A 22,854-nucleotide genomic window follows, 5' to 3' on the forward strand; every position below is an offset into this window, starting at 1 on the left:
CATATTGGAAGGCAAAAAGAAAAACAGGCACTAACAGGGATTTGCTGATCAAGCATCTAAAACAATAAGTATGGTAAATAAGCCAGATGTCTGGGTGTTAAACATGTACATACCTGCTTTTGTTTCCCATTGCTGGTGATAACCAGATGATCCTGGTGGAGCTGAGCTTGATGACATCTCTGAGCTCTGTAAGAGCTCCCGGGAGCAGGGATCATTGGCCTGCAGGTAGATTTAAGATTATAGAATAGAACACCTTTTATTGTCAGTATACACATGTACAATGAGATACAGAGCATCTCCTACACAGTGCAGATATGTAGGAAAAGAAAGGGGGGTGAGGTGCACAGGTCTGCAGCACTATATACATACGAACAGTATTCAAAATTTAAAATGTACAAATATACAAATCGGGAAAAATAAATAAATAAATATTGTTATAAATTTACAAATTAAGGATTGCACCGTGGTGATGGTAGTTGTGTAGTCTGTGTATAGAGGGAAGTCCTTGGATTGGGGGGTGGAACTGTGTTATGAGTGCATGTTATCCACTAGACATCTACTAGACAGATGGCTCATAATTTGAGTTTTGATATCACCTACTGGCTGATATGACTGTATATCAACCCCAGACTGGACAAGATTAGAGAGGTCTTCACTAGATGGTTTGGACATTTCTTGTTCTTGTTTGGCTTCTGAAAAAAGACATACAAGAAGTTTAAAATCTACTAATATAGTTGCACAGTGTTGCATGAACTTCAGTAACACGTGTTTGTTCTAAAAGTAACCACAAGGTGTCAGCATACTACTACCTGCAGGTGGGTTTTGATGAGCTACAGCATTTGGCTTTTCTTCCTCTGAAGCAGCTGCTGTCTGGTTTCCAGTCTTTCCAAAGCTTTCCTGTGGCTTCTGCAGCTCCTGTAGGGGTCACATATGGATTTCTTTCTGAATGCTAAACTAAATTCTGCAGATCAAAGGGCCTATGTTGTGTAAGAAGTACAAACGAAACATGATATTTCAGACTTGAAGAGTTCAATCTCAACTAAATTTGGGCAAAATCATTGCAAGATGCATGATATAATGCATGGCAAGGAACAGAATACAGGGCAAGTATTCAATATACAGCATTATTGAGAGAGGCAAAATACTCTGCACCCAGAAAACTGGGCTTGGAGTAAAATACCCACTAACCATGCTTCTTTAAAAGACAAAAAAATGTAAATAACTATAAAACATCGGAATTCTCACTGATGGGAGTGAGGTGGGCCGGCTGGGTGGTGTTGACTCAGTGACTTTCTCCTCCTGGACCTCCTGAGTGTCCTCAGAAGCTATCTCTGTAACATCTTGTGTCTCCTTTGCCTTTGTTGACACTGGACTTCCTTCCCTAGAAGAGGTGTGGGTACTGTGAGGGAGTGAGGTTTCTGACAAGGGAACATCTACAGCACCATCTACAGTGCTGTTTTTGCTTTGGGAAGGGGATGCCTGAAAATGGGGAGGCGAGTCCCTCCCTTGACTCTCAGGTGTGGTGGGAACATCGTCACTTCCAACGTCACCATTTACTCGCAGCAAACCATCCACCTAGGTAAAAAGAGAAAAAGTTTAATGTTTAATTTTCTGTGTGTAGTGTTTATACCCTTCGCTTTTCAATAAATGGCTTCAACATGCATTAATGTTAAGAAAGCAAGCTGAACGATATGGCTATACCATTCAATTTTATTTATTTTGCTCTAAATCATAACATATGCAATTTCAAGGTAAGATTACAGTATTGAACCACTCATTTCTAGATAAGAAGGTGCTTATTGTCCAATTTATTCTTCATTCATTACATGGATAAATATAGAAATCCTGAACAACACTGACTGCGAATAAAAATGTAAAATAAACCACGCCAAAAAACCCAGTGGCCTCATTTGTGGTCATTATGAACCTCTCTTCTCAGTTAGTAATTAGCTATTCATCCAGCTCACAAGACCACACTGCCCTCTATGAACAAGAGGCACTAATATATGTGCGAAGAGCTCCTAGTGAGCGGTAACTCAAGACACGGTGGTAAAGATGGGTGAATGCAGGCTCAGTCTCCCCCTCTCTGCCTCCACCTTCTCATCCCTCTCCTTGCAGCCTGTGTGGGCTCTCTTTGTCCGTCGGGAGCCCACTTCACATTGAGAGGGTCCTACTTGTCAACTTCTTAAGTCAATAGGGAACAGAGGGCTCCATTGAAGCCCAGGCTTTGCTCAGACTCCTGACAAGGAATTCCAGAAGAGTGCTTTGTTCCATTTGGTCTGATAATAATCTTACCCTCCCTCTTTTCCACACCAAAACATAAGATCTCATCATGAAAATTCCCATTTTGTAATTTTTTTCTAGAAGAAAAGGAAATGGATCCCGTTGAGAGTACTTCGAGCTAAATTGAAACATTACATGCTTCTTCAGGGAGGGGATGTCTTACATTTTCCTACAAACCAGCCAGCTCATCACCATGGCAGTTCTGTGGTATTCTAATGTAAATGCCAAGAGACCCGGAGAGGAATTTACCCACAAGGAGGGAAACCGACACTTGCAAGTAACCACATTTGAAATGGTCAAGGCCTTTATCACCGTTAGACTAACAAGATCTTATCTTCTTTTTTGTATATAGGAATAAAGCTTTAGAATCACTGTGTACACAACCTGAACAAGAAGCACCATACTGTATATCCACAGCAGCCCTGAAGCTTCCTGTGACAATACCTGCAGGCAGTGCAAATGTTGAAAGCAGCTGGATTGTCAGCTGCTTAGTGCATAGTCATAGTCCAATATGTTCATGTACATGTTCGATGAACAGACACTAAGAAAGTGGGAGTCATATGCACTTCCTTCTATACCCAGGCAGCATCCTAGCCTAAACCAAACTGGGTATATCTAATAGTGAGAACAGATCACACATGAATGGGATTATTTCCTGCTGTGTCCCACGTGTGAGAGAGGGTAACATCTGCCAATGTTTTGGACTGAACCTCCTGATATTGTTCATGTGCAAAAACAGCTAAAAACAGGACTCAGTATTTGGAGTAGACAACTATGAACATTTTAATTGTTGTCACCTTAATCCTTAATCTTAAATGTTTCCACGTGTGAATTGTGGTGCAATGAAAAAAATATACTGACATCTGTGTTCTCACATTCAGATATATCTAGGTAAGTCAATATCTGACCTCCTTCGCCTGAGTCAATCATACCTTGTTGTTCCAAGTTTCACCTCCTGCAGGTCGGGCCTGGAAATAAGGCTTGGGCATCAGCAAAGGCACCGGTTTGGGTGACAGGGCTCGGGTTGATGGCGGTTCAGAGGAGCGAGAGCGTATCTGAGACCGCTGGTGTGAGGACGGTTCTTTGGGAAACTCCTCGATTCGCGCCTCAAATGTAGAAGTAAACTTTGGAGTCGGGGCAGACTGCTGGCGCAGATACCTCATGGGCCCATTGAAGTCAGAATCGAAAGGGTCTGGTGTCGTGGGAGAGGCTGACAGGGAGAGGGAGAGCGGGAAAGGTGAGGTGGGGAAGGAGGGGTCAGCGGATATGCTGCGGTCCAACAACTTTGGCAGCTGCAGGCGTTCGAGGACTGTTTCGCTTATGGAGAAACGCTGGGCGTAACGTTGGAGAATGGCAGTCGCCTCCTCAGGAGTTTTGGCTTTCTTGTATGCCTGCCGTAGATCCTCCTCACGACGCTCCCTTAGAAAGAAGAGAAAGCATAGCAGAGGTAAAGCAGTTGATATAACAATTATTTGAACCTACTCTTGCTTTAGCCAAGCTTTGTCTAAAAAGACAGATACAGAAATCAGTTGTAATTGCTACCAAAGGCTGATTGGTTGCTGTCAAACTCAAGAGACCTTTTTTTTTTCTTCACTGCAAAAGATCAGTTTCTTCTAGTCATTTCACAATCACTCACACAATCTGCTCTTCCTTTTAATTTCTGAAGGAGACCTATTTAAAGTGAACTCCAGGAGGAGCTGCATTCACCTCTGTGCCCGCTGACAGCAATGACAGAGGACATATAATTCTCTTCTCTGAGAATGACCCAGTTTTTCTTTACTTCTGATATCATACTGAGCAAAGAGCTATTGGCTTTCCTGTGGTATACTCATTAAAGCAGTTCTCAGTAGGTTGTCGTGGATGTAACTTACTTGTCCTCTACTATCTCCCTATAGGTCTTGATGCTTCTTCTCCTCTGAGAGGTATAAGTGTCTCCTGACATCAGGCGCTCCATCATCTTCCTTTCCTCCTCCTTTTTGATCAGATCCTGGGAAATACTCCTCCTCCGACTTTTCCATCGGGCCAGGTCCTGACACCCATACAGACAGATTCAAAGTATGTCCTGGTTCAGCAGCACTTTGAGCTCCCTGTTATTTTACTGGGGCACAGCTAAAATGACTTTAGAAGACGCTTGTATAACAGGCCACAGGCAGTAAAACCATAGCAGTTAAAAAGGAATAATGAAAGTAATGCAAAGATGTAACAAACTGCATACAAATAAATGTCAGTCCCATAAAACAAAGACCGAAAGATACAGAGTGAGCGACCTAATGTCTGAGAAACTCACATCCTGCCAGTGGTCCTCCTCTTCCTTCATTTTGTTGTACTGGTTATGCATCCGCTCATGACGCACCTGACTGTGCGGCTGTAACGTGGCTTCTTCCTCACCACGCATGTCGATCATACTCACACTCCTGCAGGCAAGGGGAAAAAACAAGCAGTAATTATTTAAATCAAACTGGGCTTATTAGTTATACTACTAGTGATTCTATAGTACATGATGTACTACTACTGTAATGGTGTTTTCATTTTGTCACTGGAACACAATATAAAAAAAAAAAAACTGCTTTAACATATTCTATACTTTCAATGCAACTTTGAAGAAGTAACATGTTTAATGTTGAATAAAAGCTACTTTTGACTGCTCACTTAATCATAAGATGTCACCATAGCAAGTAGGTCTACATGTTTGATCTGGCAGATTTCTTTTTACACCAGATGCCCTTCCTGAAGCAACCCAAAAGGGATTTCTCCCTCTTCCCGTAAAACTGGGATTTTTCTTTGCTTATAAGGAGAGTGTGTAATCCACTATACTACTGGAGCCACTGAAATGGTTAATGTCAAATAAACACAGAAAATTAGCTTTACCATGTATACCATGGAACAGTCCAAACAGAATGTATCAAACAAACCACATCGTTCAAAAACTACGTCAATTTATCATAATGAGGAAAAGGTAAATAAACTGGTCCCAGTGTCTCAGAGAGATACCAAAAATAAAATCATTGTTCCATGGAAACATGTTTTTAAAGGAAACTTCATGCTTGCTTAGTAAGCAGAACTAAGATTTTATCCAGCCCATTGTTCCCTCGGAAGATCAAACAAAGATTTCTGCGTCTTTGCTCTTTGGATGGATTCGATATGTTTCAAAACACATTTAAATACATTTAATATCAGTTTCAATCTGAGTTCATCAGATGCAACAATCAGTATGATCTTCATACAATCATTGACTCATTAAAGGCAGTTTACATTTCTCTTTACATTTGTTCTGCAATGGCGAAACAGTTTTACATTACAGATGAGACAGAAAGTACAGCTTTATTGTTAGAGGCATGCAGCAACAATGCATGTTGATCACAGAATTAGAAAGCCTAAGAGCAATGACAACTGTCTTAACTATGTGAATATAGCACCTGTCTATTTTTAGTACTTTTATGTGCTGGCAACAGGTAATTTTCAAAGGTATCGCTTGGCTTACAGTCATAAGTTACAAAAGAGTGGCACTTAGATGGTACTCACTCACAAATGCTTTTTGGTTCTCACTGAGCAGTGTGTGCATTAAAGAACATTGCAGCAGTACAGTATTTTCACACCAAGGGGCAACTGCACTTAAGCAATCCCCTGTCATCATGCTGCACTTTTAGCTGTTGTGTATGGGATTAAAGGGACTGGTTGTTGGCAGGCTGGTAGAAATGGCTGCTTTACATGACACATGCAGCTGGCTCGCAGAAGCACTGAGGATGAGTTTAGCAAGTCCTCTCCACATCCTTGGCAGCAGGCACGTTGAATAAATTTGAGAGGAATGGATTGTTGCCAGGCAAAGGCAAAAAAGCACTAGGTTTATTGAAGCCATATTTTCCATGATAAGCCTAAGAGCCAGGGACACTGTTTGACACTGTTGAAGCACACAGCCAAAAATGTCCACCACAAATCATTTAACTGCAAGCAGGAAAATCTGCTTATTTGTGAGACATTTATGTTTTCCATGCAGAAAAAAGTCGTCACATAAGATCGCCTTGTAACAAATGCTGTCATACATCAGCACCGACTGGCTGCACTGACTCCCACTAATACCTCTACGAAAACAGAAATCAGATAAATTACTGTCATTGCAGAAAGCATTTTGGTTCCATTCCACATTTCTGTAGACTATGTGGTGTTTAACATGTCATGTCAAAATTGCCCCAAAAGATGAATTAAAGGAATGATTTATGACATTAGGGTATCAATTCCAGTAAAGTTTGAGGTTCTATGGGCCACTTCACATGATCCATACCCTGGTAAGAGCATATTATGGTTAAATGACAGCATAATGCAGCATTTTTTTTCAACACAAGATTGTCAATATGAAATTAATAAAGGAAAAAATAGAACTTTTATAAATATAAATTGCTGTCAGTGGCGACATTTTTCTAAATTCCTTCAATTTCTGGCAGATTTCCCCACTTCCCTGACCTATTTCCAACAATGAACAAATGATTTAATGACTTATTGAGCCAGCTCTATTTTGTACTGCAGAGCAATGCCAGGCAGCTGAGCCTGTGAGGGGTAAAAAGACAACTTACTGCGGATCATCTGACACACAATCTGTGTGGCTGAATCTACAGAAGTCAGAAAGCATGGAGGGAAAACACAATCACAAATGAACACAACACTCTGAAGAGAGAAACATCTCATCCACGCGTGCAAATATTAAAAAGCCATGTTTGCAGCTGATAATGAGTTAGTTTGTGACTACGCACCAGCTTAATTTAATTACTAATGCTTGAAACAAATATGTGTGGTGATCTTTGGTTGTGTTAGCTCCTAGGTTAAATGACAAACCTCAAGCCAGACACAAGGGGGCAGTCTTATCCAGAACACAAATTTACTGCAGCACTAAAAGCACTGCTGGCATAAAATAAAAATAATTTTAAAAAACACATTATATGGCCATGATCTTAGAATGCAGTTGACACTAAACTATTGAAAAAAGAAAGAAAGAAAAAAGGAAATGCATGTTTTATTAGACAGCACAAGGGTAACATCAAGGATGCAGCTGTCTTTGTGTCTGTGACCACCACTTGTAGGTTTGGCCTTAACCACAAAGGTCTTCATACAGAGCTGTCTCTGTGATGTTGGAGGGGTGTGAGAGACAGTGTGGCCTGTGGTTTGAATCTCACAAGATGGGAAAAAAAAGACTAAATCAAGACCAGGCAGATTGTTTGCTAAAAATGGTATTTGTCATATGGTATGTCCTAGTAAAACATCTATTTGCCATATGTTTTGGGGTAGATAGATGTGTGGCTGGGAATATGCTTTAAAGTCAGCTTTACTATAGAATTTCATTGGCACACTTTGAACTATCACTGTGTGATTGCCAATCTAGATTTGGATTCAAAGATATAGACTGAAGAATTACTCATCGATTTTGGTTCAAACTGGATCAAATTTACTTCAGAATGCAAGTTGTTTCCTAATTTGAAATCCCTGAACAGCTCAAAAGCTGCCAACTAAAGTCATGCACAGTTAATCAAAAAGCACATTCTCAAATGTTTCTACTTTCACAAATTAATCAGTCACAAAAAAGCAAGGATAAGAGAAAAAGTCAACTTTTCAGACTTTCCATGCAGCCCTTTTCAACAACAGATTTTAGCTGGCACTATCAATTTGCCTTCATGTAAAACAGGTAAAAAATGTCATGCAGTCTTCAGATAGTGACATTCATCATCCACAGAGAAGCACTGCAGTCTCACGTCAAGATCACATGCTGATATAGAAAATTCAAAGGGATCATGGAAATAGAAGATCCCTTCACTTTGAAGTGAATTAAGCCGTTTTAGCTTAATGCAGCAAAGTTTCATTAAATAACAGTGTAGCTGTTGGAGTGAGCTCACTTTGCTGGAAGACTGCTGTCCACCCAAGACGTGCCTTCATCCATTTCAGTCTGTGGCTTTCCCTTCTGCCGGCACGTATCAGTCGTTTCTGTTGATGCGGTTGCCATGGCAGTGGGCACAGGAAGGAAGCTAGACGGACTCAGGGTGACGATACATTTGGGTGAGGTCGGTATTTGACAAGCCTGTTTATCATCTCCTTTTGCATCTGCAGCTACCAGAGAACCAGGAACTCCTTTCCTTATTGCGACATCCTCCTGGTGTGTCACAGGTGAATGCTTCCCAGCTGTGTTGATGGGGCTCGTTTGAAACACGGAGGCGGCCGTGGCATTTGCTGCTAGGGTCGACGAATGGTGGAAGAATTCCTCTGAGCACGAGCGAGCTGGAGTACTGCAGAAAGCAAAGCAAACTAAACCGTTTTGCTGCCTGGTTATTATCCTACATCATAAGACAGCATTCCTCTGGAGAAGCCTAGTTTTTTTTAAAGACATAAATCTATGAAAATAGCGCATGGTCACAAATTCCTTCAGAGCAGACAAAGTCAAAGCAAAATTCACAAAACAGTCTGCTGTTTGTCATCCTGTGATGAACAGCTACTTTCTGGGAGGCTTATTATTGGACTGTAAATTCCCAGAATACATGGTAGGGAGGGAGAGACTGGCCAGCTGCCGGCAGTGAAAAGGCCAGGCTTCAGTCCCAGCCTGCTCAGGGTCAGGGAAGGAAGAAGGCCTCATTTCCTTACATCCTGAGGGTGGGTCGAATGTTCATGTTCTCTGTGAATGTTTGTTTGTGTGTGGACACATACAGTACATTCTTGTGTGCATCCATATTATATATACATATATGTGTATATTTCTGTGTGTCCATGTTTCAGTTGTGCATGCAGCTTTGCTCCTAGCATATGATTGCAGATTTGATAGAAATATATTGTGATATAACTGGAAAGCAACCACTTGGTTCTTTTGTTCTCCCTTTCACTTGATCAAAATTTATGTTTGATTGAAAAAAATCTAGAGAACAACAGATTTCTGATACTTTAGATGTCAAACAGATTTGGTCATTACTGCAACTACAAAAACAGCTAAAAAAAACATGGCACTGGGTATCTGCTCTACTCAACTAATTGAGTGAAACAGCAAAAGCTCTTAAAAAGGATGTGTCAACATTGCAAAAACCAATTAGCTGAAATTGAAAAAAAATTCTAGCCTTGGCTTTATTCAGGAAATATGCAAGATGGGGAAATCCATATAAAATATCCTACAAATCCCCTTTGTCTCGGACAACCATCCGATTTCTATTGAGGATTCACTCCCTTAACATTCTCAATATTCAATCAATGTCACAACATCTGTGCCAGAAGACAATGCTGGAAACTGGAGGCATGACTCTCCAACAGCACTGTGAACGAAACGTCGGTTTGACTAGGAAATAACACCGGATAAGGCCGGACTGCGAAATTACATAAGAGACCTAAACTAACATTTTTCAAGGAGCACTGCAATCACATTGGATTTGTGTGAGCTGTAAAATATACAATGGCATTGTTCTTTGACAGCTCATAATCCTCACCTTGTTTCCTGACACCAAATGTATAATTTGAGACTTTGGGCTGTCCTGCTGCGTACAGACTTTCTGAAATATATAAGCAAAAGGCTGCAAGTGCATTACAGTCTGAAACTGGTTTAAATAAGATGTGACCCTCTTGCTAACTTACTGTTACCCAAGACTGGATAAAAGGAGCAGTGGAAAAGATGATCTGATAAAAGCAATGCCAAAAAGAAAAATTAAACATCAGCTGGAAAAGTTTTCTACCATGGAAACTGTCTTGAAGAAAACAGTTCTTAGAGATGTTTGTTGAGTATCGTGACTATCACAAACATTGGTTTTGGACAGGTACGCTACAGCTGAAATAAGCAAGATCAATTTTTCAGTGTTTTCTGTGGCATTCAAGAGGATTAGAGTCAAATATATCAAAACTTGCACATGAAACACGGCAAAATACCACTTGATGTAGAATAAGTTAACCTTTTAAAAAACAAAAGTTCAGCTGAAATATTACTGCTGACTCTACTCATGACCAACAATAATAAAGATCTCTACACACTGAGCACTAAACTCTTCTATCATGGACTTGCAAAGTTTCTTCCTGCAAAAACCAATTGTTGGCATTCACCAGGAGGTTTTAGGCAGAGCCAAAAGAAAAATCATCAGTATTGAAAAAACAATTTCAATTTTGCTCATTTGGTGATTGATTTTCCAAACATAGCAGGAATAACTGTCAATCAAATGGTCAGATTTTTACAGAAAACGTATACATTTCTATCAAATCTGTCAGAAAATCCATACCATCCATAACGTTATTGCACTACCACCCAAAATGCCTATTCTAACCCCAAACAACTCCAAATACTGTTTATATATTATTATCAAACTGGAGTGTAGAATAACAACATGCTATTAGTTTTTCATTTACCTTGGAGCTGTTAGCTTAAAGCAGATATGGATAGTGGTGTGGTAATTTTACTTTATTTACTTTTCTGACCTCCCCCCCACCTTAGCTGTGACACTGCACAGAGCTCTCTGCAGCCACCTAAAAACTTTACACATATAAAATAAATTTTTGCTTAAAAATCAGAGAAACAATGTGTAAAAGCACAAAAATAAACTTGACGGGTTAAATTAAAAAAACAAAAACATAAAAAATAGTAATTACAAAAAGGAATGGGGATGTTGATATCTGGTATTGAGAAAATATGAGTGAAGGTTAAAACCTTTGCTCAGAGGTGACCATCAGATGAATTACAGTCTCTCTTGGGGGCTCTGCTTGGGGCTGGGGGAGACTACTGGGCAGAGGCTCACTTCTCCTTCTTTTGCCTGCTGTATGGATCTCAATGCAAGGCGGAGATGCAGACTGCCTCCCTTCGTGCTTGTCCTTTTTAATGTGGTTCTCCTTTTGAATCTGTGTACAGGGTTTAAGGGGCAGGGTGGGGGATGGACTAGGGGATTCTCCAGGAGGGATTTCTAAGCTACAGACCTCATTTAGACTGAGGCATCACCCATTCATGCAACACACACACAGGACAGGAATACGTAATCACATTGGGAGTAAAATTAGTCACATGAGGATAATCACAACATGATGGTCATAAGACATGAAGCACAAACAGATGTAGGGAGGGTTGGGGAAAGAACGAGTGAAGGACACACCATGACATAAAATAATAAGAGGTGAAGTAAAGAGATGGAGAAGGAGGGAAAGAGGAAAAGAATAAATGCAAAATCAATATGTGAGCTTTGATGGATGAAAAAAATAGGGAAATAACCAATTGGGTAGCAAAACTTTTGCGAGATCCCGAGTTTGTTTTGCGAGATCTCGCAAAAGTCCGTCTTAATTTTTTTTTCCTCCCATGTCCCCTGCGGGGCTCCGTACTAAACACCAAACTCAATCTAGTCAATAGCAAACAAGCAACATCGGAAGCTACAAGAGACAATCAAAGCACATCAAGGAATCTGCTGAGCAAGCAGAAATCTGAAACTTGTGATGAAATTTGTATGGTGTCATGCCAGACTATTTCAAAAAGACCTTTTGTTTTAAATCTGCTTCAGACATTTGCTTCAGTCAGAATTAGAGCCAATGAAAACCCACATCTGGCCTCTATTAGCCACTCACATCTGTACAATACTAGAAAAATAATCAAAAGCTGAGAGGTTTTATTACAGACATATGCAATTTGACATAACACCTAATCTTGCCAATTACTGTAAAAAAAACTCAAACAAACAAACCCCCCCTAAACATCACTCACACACAAAACATTTTAAAACATTGAAAAATCTCCAACAGCTGATTTGTTTTATCAGTTCTGTATTAAAGTAATTACTTTAAATTATTTCATGGTCTACATCCATATCTACTAATCTCAGCCATCATCTTCAGGCTTATTAACAGGATTTCTGGGCAGTCAAACTTCTTCCATCAGCACCATGAACTGTGCGCTTTCAGCCAGAACTTTTTAAACAAGCTTTAAAAGGGTTTATCTGCACCAATCAGTGTCAAGCCACAGTGGTGTAACATGTACCCCTGATAATCTGTTCATTAAGCTATTAAACTTCTTTGTTTCTTATTTTGGATTGTGCCCAACTTAACAACAATTGTATATATCGACACACAAACAACAGACACCTTTTAGTATTCCATACATATAATATTATATGATATTTTCAGTTAGGCTAAACTAAATGCCTTTTTGATAGCCAAGTCACAAGAGCACTCTCTAGTGTTACACCTACCTAAGAGGTCTGTCACCCCCTACAGGTGAAGTGGCGGTACTCCAGCTCTTGCGTCCTCCCTCCTCTTTGTCGTTGCTCTTTTTGCGTAGTGGCGTTGGCAGATATCCACTCTGGTTGCTCTTGTTGGGCAGGTACTGGTTAAAGGGTACGGCGGTTCGTGGCTCGCTGACAGACGTCCGTCGTGCCAACATGTCATCCTTACGAACGTCTGGCATCTTCCGGTGAGGAGCGCCGTCAGACTCCGAGTCGCTGCCACGGCCTAATGAGACGAACAGAAGTGTTCACTGGCACCAGAGGACACATTTTTCATCAAAATTGTATTTTTTAACCCATATGGAAGAAACAGACTATACTACATGTTATATATGCACTGTGTGTCTTTAGAGACTACACAGCGATGTCTCTCAAAAAGTATTTTGCATGAGAAAAACATAACCACTTTTTTTGCATTGGTCATGGTATGATGCTGTACATCTTGATATGATATGACAGAAACACTGATTAAAAGTTCTGAAATTAAGCAAAATGGCAGGAACAATGCTACCTGCTAATACTGATTTCCTTTACCTCAATGCTAAGAAAAAATAAGCTAAAAACAACAAAACTCAAAGTGTGATAGAAGTAATCAGAAACTCAGATATACTCTACAAAGCACCCAGTTCTCAGCCCATTTACACTTGTGACAAATCATGTAAACACAAGTATGTGTTATATTAAAGCCCCTTTTCAATCGCAATGTGTTCAAAAAACGATAAAAAACGACTTCATTTTAAGTATCCTACACAGCAAGAAAACTGTATCTTGCTGAGTCATTGCAAGAGAGAGACAGAGGGAGAACAAGAGGGAGACATAAGAGATTAAACCCAAAAATAAGATCAGAGGAAAAACTGTTGATTGAGGAGTCTCGTGGCAGAAAGCCCAGATTTATTTCTTTAAACCTTCATATACGCATAACAAAATTACAGTGGTCTAATAGTGTTATTAGACCACTGTGCATTCTTGCCACAGAGCATAAATCAGATGCAAGCCCGTTTTTATGAAACAAAGCAGGTGACATAAATCATCACTAAATTTGCATTGTGCAGCTTGTGCTGACTAAATATTAGCACGCAGTTAGACACGGAGTAAATTCTTCCTGTGTGAATCAGATTTTAAACATAATGTTAGCTTTGTAATATCAGTGGTAACACCTGGCTTTGCAGAAGTTTATTGCTTAAGGACTTTCCCTACTTGGGGTCCTAAATTCCTCTGTGCGATGGCCCACTGTGATCCTCTAAAAACATATAGAAGAAAGAAATGAAACTCAGTCTCATTCAGCAGGTCACATGTTTATAGTTCCAGTGATTTACTGAAGATATACCAGTCACATCCACGATTACTTGGCAATGTTTTGCAAACCAAAGCCTAGATATGTTAAAACCCGCAGCAAACAGATAACTGCAGCCTTGCTTTATTCAAGGTCGCTAAAAATTCCTCTCAAAGATGTTCAGCACATGTGCTACTGTCCCCTCCCTTTGAGTGCATGTGTACTCAGACTATGACCTATAAATTTATGACTCAATGTATATATATTCAGAGTACAAACCAAGAATTTTAACCAGATCTAAGTCATAAAATCTTCCCTTAGTTTTGTGGACATACACGTGGAAGCAGCTGTCACATTTGAACTTGTGAAAAGCTTCTTTTTCTATCAAAAGGCTTTTTATGTGGTTTCAAAGATTGACAGATCAAGGTCCAAAAAAAGACTTCGAGAAATCTGCACTTCTAACAACGAAGGGTTCAATTATGGCTCTTAACCCATGCAATGGAAACATGAGGGACTCTGCCATCCAAGTCGATCCATCTTTAAGGAACAACATATGTTTTTTACAGGATGATGTGCTCCCTCTGCACACATGGTAATAGTGAAGCTTGAGAGAAAATGTATCATGGGTCAGGTCCATAGTGTACCAAGATTTTAGAAAAATACAGTGACATCAATAGTCATCATCATCATCATCATCTAGTTATACTGCATTACGAAAGAAAAAGTTACAAAGTGTAGTTCAATAATGATCACAGTAACTGAAAAGTTGTAACGAATGTCCAAAACACCAAGTATGAAAAGACAAAATGTAAGAACAATGTGAGAAATAATTAATTCAACAATGTGTTGCTAACTACAAATACGTAGCATTTATTATAACTGTACAATGCAAAAAGAAAAACTGGAAGAAATAACACAAATGTACTACTATTAATACCAATAGTAGTAAATAAGTAACTAATACGTAGTATGTATTATTTCCAGTGCATGGAAGCACATCAGTTGCTGATGAAAGTGCATCATCATTAAGACATCCAATGAATGTGAACAAACGTCAGCTTTGTTATATTCATCTGTGAGTCCGCTATTGTCTGAGTGACTTTTATCATCAGATGGTGAGTGCGAGTGTCCATGCGGGTGTCTGTGCACATGCTTGTTTTTCTGACCACTCGAATGTGATCAGAAACACTGACCACATACACCGTACACTGCTGAGACTTTACATTATAATGCACCAACTATCCAGACATCCGAGGCACAAGCCTTCAAGGGAACTTCAAAGAAGAACAACAGGAATGACTACTGAGCTGCCGGGTCCCCAGCTATACGTGTCCGTACAAGCGTTAGTTACACTCTACATTTTAGTTTACAAAATTAACAGTTGTTGCCTTTATATAAGATCATTTTCACTTCTATGCAAACTAAAATTAAAACAAATTAAAAAAAGATTCCAAGTTTGAATACAGATAATATCATTCTTACAATCGTAAACTGTTTATGTGGCAGTACGAGAAAAAAAAGCTATGCTTTCAGTTTATGATGATTTTTCATTGATTATGTATGAAGCCAGGAGTCTGAAAACATATAGTTTTCAGACACTTTGGAGAGATATTTTCTACAAGACCTTTAAAACTATCTCAATTACATCATTCAATCATTCTTTCAAACGGCTTTTGACTGGCAGTGGGCGCTGCCCTGTAAACAGAGAAAGTGAGAAGGACAATTTTACTATAGAAGCCCACAAAAGTGCCTCATTTATCCAAACCGTATCCATCTCCACACATAGCCCAAACAAAAGGGCATTGCCAATATTGAATTTCTCGATTGAATCAAAGTTCCTAATTTCTGTCAGGGTGAAGTCAGTTTTCAGTGCTGAACAGAGAAAGGGCTTTGTCTAAAGGTCAGGGCAGGGAAAACCTGCTGGAGTCAAGTTTGTATGGATGTTAACAAAAGGATTCTTTTTTAACCCAGGGGGCTAGATGTACTCAAAGCCCCCTGGGTTAAAAATATCTAGTTTGTACCTGTGGGTCTCATTTGATCACTGATATTTTGATAACCAGGAATAATAAATATCACAAGATTGTGATGTTAAATATGTAGCTTTTGAAAGCATGTATGCATCACAAAGTGCTTCTGAAATAAAATAAACTTATCAAAACTTAAAAGGAAATTCCACCACAGGTAGCGGTATGCTAAACTTCAATCTGCCTCCTCAGTTCATCAGCTATCAACTCTCTTCGTTCTTTTCAATCTTTGGATGATATGTAGGTGTCAGCAGGTTGACAGTGTGACTAATCAGCTGTGAGTTACATGTGTCGGTGGAAAAATTGATTAGGTAATGCTTCTGTAGTATAAACAAGAGAGGTTGAAAGAATGTTTGTGGCAGCTTTTTTCGAGGCTATTTTTAAGAAAACAGAGCCCATTTATTCCATCAAGTTTCTTTTTGCGTAATAGTGGAATACCCTTGAAAAGCTAATTTTGGGTCACTGCCGGAAAAACTTGAGTTATTGTCAGATTTGGGGGTCGTCAGGCTGGTGTTGCTTATTGTATGTTTAATTCCCACTTCAAGCATGAAGAGAACGTAGCAGTTTCTTTTTAGGGCTCTATTAAAAGTATATAGTGACTTGTGGGAAACCCTGTATAGCGATATCTTGCCTACCTTTATTAGCAAACATGAGTAGACAGACAACAACAATAAACATTTGCCTGGTTTTCTTAACTCTTTCAAGCTGCATGTGCATGTGTGTGCATGTGGTTAACAAGATCGCTAATAAAAGGTTTTCTACCCGCCTGGCACCCCACCAAGCCTACACAGTCCATATTTTTTAATAGACAAAATGACAGCAGGCAGTGCAACCTACGTTAAACTTGAAAAAAAGGTTTAAAAAAAAAATAAAGAGAAACATGGTAAGGGGTCAACTTTCAGTAGACTGGCTAAAACTTGTTCATTGGCCCATATTTAGGATGTTTTGGATACCATCATCCTAGCACTTTTTTAAAAAAAATAGCGAATATTGCTTCTACAACCAAAAATGAAAGCTACTTATCTACAACAATAAAGTAAACACTTAAAAAAAAAACAACAAAAAAAAAAACCACAGGATACATTGCGGATTTTTCCTTAAAGCACTATAGTTTGACTGTTGATGACAACAAGGGACAACAGTTTCCTTTTGCACTTCCCTCAAAACAAAAACATAATCAGACAGGATGCTTTTCCTCAGTTTTTCCCACATTCAGCACAGCAATGACAAGTACATTACACTGTGTGACGAACGCAGTAATCTTTTTTATAGTCTACCATTAAAATTTTATACCTTCAAATCCGCAAACAGTCTAGCAATTAGCAGCTTTCAATGAAAGCATGTGGCCAGTTTGGCATTATAAAATACTCATGTGAGACCAAAATGTATTTTTAACTCAATTTCTGACATCAGCCCAAAGCCACTTCAAAGGTTTTGCAGCTTATGCTGGTCTTGCAAGTGCCATGCTACCATGTCGGATGTCTTAAACTGCACATATACAGTAGTAAGCATTTTTCGTAATAAACAACAAAGCAATGTAAACACGTTGAGGGAAATCTAGAGACAAAGACAGAAATTAATGTGACAAATTTAAAAGTATACATATTTAATCTCTATTTGATGCCTTCCAAATAATTACAAAGACCATATTTTTACATATATACATACATTATATGTAACAATATCTTCTGTTCTCAAAACCAAGAGCTGTTAGTTTCATAATCCTTGACATACCAGTCAAGTGTCAGATCAAAACCACTGAAAGCTCCTTCATGAAACCACAACTCTTCCTCTTCTTTGTCTCACATACTGTATAGAGATAGGTCATACCTTCCTTAGTCTTTGGTGCTGTCACTCATCTGAGTGCACACTTAAAGAAACGCATCAAAAAGCCGTAACTAAGGACAAAAGGTTCAAACATCAAGCACAGAGATACTTTTGTGCAGATGTCAATGGTATGAGGAATGGTACAAACACCTTAAGACTGCGAGCTGGGACAAGTATGATAGCTGAGACTATTTTCATTCATACTAGATTTAATTAGATAAGCAACAGAGTTAATAAAGAAATAGAGTTATAAAATAAATCTACTGCATTGTGCATTTTTAGGGGAATTAAGGACTAAGATTTCATAGAGCTTTCCCTGAATAAGCAGGGTTTAAGTGTTTCACTGTTTAAACTACAGCTTAAAGTCTCCCTGCTTACTTCTTCATAAGGACAGGCTCTAATTTGTACTGTAACAAGAAGTACTTTTCAAAATTTCTAAACAAAAAGAAAGGACAAAACAGAAGCTGTGTGGCTGTTGCTGCCTTGCCAACTTCATCTTTTCATAAATTTTGAATTTTCCCTTCCAAAAAGATGAATAAATGAAATGCCTTTGGTTTTACATCACCTGCTTGTTGGAGCATATGTTAATATTACATAACTGAAATGTGTTTGAAACCAAACCAAATGTGGACAGATTTGTTATTGAAACTAGACTCTAGGATGTTTTCTGACACTGCAGATTGACGTCAGATAAGGTGAAGAACACAGAGAGCTTTAATACGGTGCGATTGTAGCCCTTGGTCTAAGAGAGGTAACAGACACTGGAACTGAGCCCAGCCACTACTGAATTCCTTTTACAATGTACATTACCTTGGCTTAAATATAACAAGAGCCATAAATTGACTTCAAAACAGTACAGAGATTATTCATGTTATTCTCTCAAACAGCCTTTGACTTGAACTGGGCGTTGTCCTGCAAAAACACAGCCAGAACAACAAGCCTTCATACAGTAGCATTCAAAGCACAATAAACCTCATTTATCTATATGTTGCATCTGTGCACCTTGCCCAACCTGCACAAAGACTTACTTCTCACTCACAGGAAAAACAGCTATAGCTAAAACAACACAATGGCTACTGAACATATTTAACCTGCAAATTGTGATTTAAAGGGTGGCCATTGTAACCAGTCTTTCACAGTCAACTAAAACTAGCAGTTCAGTGTGAATCGAAGAGTGTATAGACTAAATTTTTTTCCTACCATCACTGCTGCCGCGGGCGACCAGGACGTCTGGTGACGGGGTTTGTCTTGAGCGTGATCCGAAGGAGTCCAGGCTGTCGAATGAATCCTCGCGCCCGTGGCGTGGCGGAGAGAGAGAGTCGCTGCGCTCAGAGTCCCAGCAGTCAATGTAGCCACTGTCCCGGATGCTGCGTTTAGGGCTCTCTGCCTCTTCTGTCTCCTGAGAATGCATACACACATTTTACAAAATGCATGAGCACAAAAAAAAGAGTGATAACAAATGGTGGAGAGTAATGAAAGTAATCAAACACCCTAAAATGAATTAGGAATTTTCGCTGCATATTCCATAAGTCGTCACTGAAGTCCCCCAAACTTGTGTTGTTTGGCCTTTGTGTCCACTACAGCTGTCATGCTGCAAGTCTCCACTCTGCCCACATCTATTTTTCCAATAACCTCTCTCTTCTTCTACCTACATCACTCTTCATCATTTTCTCTTCACCTTAGTGACCCCTCCCTTTCTCTGTCCACAGCTTTAATGTGTTGTTGCAGCTAATGGAAGGTGGGGAAAGGCCTTTCCTGTCTACCAAAAGACTTCCTGCCCATGACCCCTCTACCATCTGTTATGCAACTCCCAAACTCTCCTAAATGTCTTTGTTATGCTTATAAAACAGGCTCTACAGCAGCAGAAGTCATGTGTGATTTGTTTCTTTCACTTTTACACAATTTAAACCAATATATTATAACTTATATACCACTATACCAGTTAAGTAAGAAAATATGCATCTCCCTCGTAACTCACCCTTTAAAACAAGCACTTAAACTAAGTTTTTTACAAAAAGTAAATAAGAGCGCAGCTGAGCTCACATTTACCTGCTTAGTGCTTTTCAATCATCAGTTTTGGTAAGGTCCAGCTTCCATTTAGTAACTGTTGGAAGTGTGGCGGGAAGTGAATAGTCACTCTGGAATTTCATGCACCTGCACATGATGAGCTTTCCTTCATTTTATCAAAGTTTTTTTTGCTTTGTGGAATTATGGCTTTGTGTTGTCCGTCTGCAACGTGTGAACATCTGGGAAAGTATTTTTGCTGAATTGGCAGCAATTTCCCAGTTTTACAGAATAGCAAAAGGACGTCACATAGTGGAATAAATTGCACAGAACTGACATCATGGCTACGAATGACGGTCACAGAGGGTGTATGCATGTATGTGTCTTGAGGGTTTGCCATTTCTAACTTTTCTCCTTTTTCTTGGGTCATTAAAAAGGTAAAAGGTAGGTTAAATTCAATTTTCTTGACTGGAACTCGGGTGAAAGGTGTTTTCTCAGAAATGTTAGTACAGCGAACAAACACACATTTTCTGAATCTCAGTTCCAAAATAAGTGATTCTGCAGAAGCTGTGTGTCATGCCTCAGGTCACTTTGGCTGTAGAAATGAATTACTGCAGGGATCAAATATTTAATATAGCATATGGTCTCCCTACCTATTACACTTGATAGCTCTGGTTACTAAGAGAGACATAATGGGGGGGAAAAGCAAGTGCTGACTATATTATCCATGTACTTGAGATTTCCATTATATTTTTATCGCTGGCATAAACATGAGCTATCCAACCTTTCGCATCTGTGACAGCAGGCCCTCAAACTCTTTCAGGTCCAACGTGGGCCCGTTGTAGGATGTACAGCTATTGGCAGCACGACCCAACCAGTAGATAGTAATTAAAACCTGAAGAAAAGAAGAAATGCAGACAAAAATCATGAAAAAATATCAGCTGATCTTTCCAATAAAAGAAAAGCATGAAACAAATTAACCTTTTAAAACTAAAGAGCTACTTGATCACATTTCAATACCAACTCAAAGCACTCTGTCTTAATTCCAGTCGGCCTTACATCACCTTAAACAAATTGTACAGTCCAACAATATTAAACTTATTAATTTAGAAAAATAACATTAAAAATTAGTTTTCAAATCCTAATCGTCACTAGCAGAGAAAAAGCAGTCTGGGCAGCAGCCTCACAGGCCACTGGCATCCCAAGTCTTCAAAATGATAACCTGGATTCACACTGTTCATTAGCCTGTCAACTCAAAATATGCTACACGGGTGTATCTCTGGTATGTTCATGCAGCAAAGCAGTCAAATAGCTATAAATAATATTGGATGCATTGAAGGAAAAAGAAAAAAACAAAGAAAAAACTACAACAAAACACCCACTCTCTTGCTTTCACTTTTCCCTTTTTTGTAAAACAGTGCCAGCTAGTTTCCTGGTAATTGCAGCCCAGCCTCTTCCAAAGAAGTGATAAGTTAGCAAACGCAGCTGGAAGAAACACAACAACACTGAGGCACTGTTCAGACACCGAAACTGGTCACAGGCACTTCTCTTGCTGACATATAGCCACCTTTCTGTGGTCACAGTGATTTATAATTGCCTGTTAGCTAGCTTAGTGCTGAGTATATCAGTTACCCGGTCATTCTTAACTCTCTGAAACACATTAACAGCAGCTGAATGAGCAGCTGAAAGAGCCTCTACTTTTGTTTTGGCACCACTGGTTGTAACAAATGCCCCAACGTAACTGACTGTGGTTGAGGAACCAACGAACTGAAGTTCTTTTGTCAGCTAAATGTCTAAAATGTAAAATTTACACACCGACTCCAGCCAAAGGGAAATCACACAGAGCTGCACCTTTAACACTGTTGGCAAAGAGCTCCCAGCTATATTTACTGTGTCCATGTCAACGAGCTGTCCACAGGGAGCGCTTTGATAAGAAAGCTCAGCAAGGCTTAATGTGTTTATTTCAGTCATACTGTCAGTGTAAACAACTTCTGCCATTCAAGCGCAGTTGGAGGGAGTGCAAAAGAACCAGTCTGCTGATCAGAATAAGCACAAAGCTAAATGAGACCTTTTATGTGAAGCTGTGTTGGACGATGAAGATAAGTTAAACTTTTAGCCTTATTAAAGGGTGAAACATGATTGAGCTGCAACTGGGGACAGTTCCATCGATCAGTCATTGACTCTAACTATTATACAATTTTAGTTTCATAAGCCATATTTTCAGAACCACATGAGATTTTTTATCTAATATCCTGACACTACAGAGGTGAAGCTGTGACAACACAGCTGCTGAGGTTTAGCTTCATTAGCTGCATACTGCAGCTCTCTCAGCAGCAGAATATGGAGTTTCTGTGTCACCACAATAGCAGATTCATGCCAACTCCCACTGGAACTGGGTCAGCACCAAATGTGTTTCACTTGCTTACTATTGTGCTGTAAACACACCCTTATCAATCCCAAACTCCACAATCACATTCCAAAACTCTGTCTGTATGATTTACACATGCAGCACTAAACCAACCAATACTTAACGAAGAGCATTCTTAAAGAATTTCAAAGGCAAACTTTAAGTACATGTCAGCGGAGTTTCGACAGTCAGGAATGAAAATAAACGACGTGACAGCAGAATAATGCATAGCGTCACACATGCTTTGCCTTGTCAATTTCAGCAGCTGCCTGTCAGTGCACACGTGGACAGACCTGTCAAGGAAGTTCCACTGGAAACCAACATTCACCTTTTTGGTTCATGTGCAAACACACTTAAAGTCACACACTGCAGGGTCATGAACGAAGCCAAAATTCCACCTATTATGTCAGGACCTCAGCACTATCCAGTGCATGCAGACATGCATACAGATACAGATTTTGTTTTGTTACCTCACAGTCATCACTATGCATAATCAGGCCTTCTTCTTCACACCTTTACCTGCTAAATAACAGTCTCATGAACACAGCAGATTCAGCAGTATCTTATCCAGGCATACCTCTTTTAAAAATGGTAACGTCCCATCTGCTGTTTGCTAAACAACACCTTTGTCATCACATCAGCAAATTCCTCTCGATGCAGTTTCGTCACCACTCAATATTTGATGTGTTGCAGAGACAGCTGCTGTCAAATCCTAGTCCTTAGTCCTGAATCTACAGAACATCACAGCAGAAGGTTCCTTGCAAAAGTGTTGGCTGCTGGGAATATGTTAGCCATTTGCCACCGCTGCAAATGCTGGAGTCCCCCATGTTTAGTCAG

The 22,854-nt window shown here is 39.6% G+C and overlaps 1 protein-coding gene across 10 annotated transcripts in view; it reads right to left on the minus strand.

Annotated features, from left to right (window-relative positions):
• The window catches only part of LOC146676914 (LIM and calponin homology domains-containing protein 1-like), an 82,556-nt gene that overhangs the window by 11,384 nt on the left and 48,318 nt on the right, over window positions 1–22,854 (minus strand). For 4 of the 10 annotated variants that reach the window (XM_085416518.1, XM_085416484.1, XM_085416448.1 and 1 more), the window contains 12 exons: window positions 20,395–20,505; window positions 18,807–19,005; window positions 12,450–12,708; window positions 10,931–11,203; window positions 8,163–8,549; window positions 4,571–4,697; window positions 4,155–4,312; window positions 3,216–3,702; window positions 1,246–1,575; window positions 807–915; window positions 601–692; window positions 114–219 (listed from right to left, as the gene is read on the minus strand). In XM_085416518.1, the coding sequence (XP_085272644.1) occupies window positions 114–219; window positions 601–692; window positions 807–915; window positions 1,246–1,575; window positions 3,216–3,702; window positions 4,155–4,312; window positions 4,571–4,697; window positions 8,163–8,549; window positions 10,931–11,203; window positions 12,450–12,708; window positions 18,807–19,005; window positions 20,395–20,505 (2,638 nt within the window). Of the gene's footprint in view, window positions 1–113; window positions 220–600; window positions 693–803; window positions 916–1,245; window positions 1,576–3,215; window positions 3,703–4,154; window positions 4,313–4,570; window positions 4,698–8,162; window positions 8,550–10,930; window positions 11,204–12,449; window positions 12,709–18,806; window positions 19,006–20,394; window positions 20,506–22,854 lie in introns of all 10 variants that reach the window. The other 6 variants (XM_085416525.1, XM_085416457.1, XM_085416465.1 and 3 more) reach the window with 5 other exon arrangements.

This window comes from Rhamphochromis longiceps, linkage group LG2 (assembly GCF_057381845.1).
Source record: "Rhamphochromis longiceps isolate RC_006_pf linkage group LG2, R_longiceps_female_GT1.1, whole genome shotgun sequence".
Taxonomy (NCBI): Eukaryota; Metazoa; Chordata; class Actinopteri; order Cichliformes; family Cichlidae; genus Rhamphochromis; species Rhamphochromis longiceps.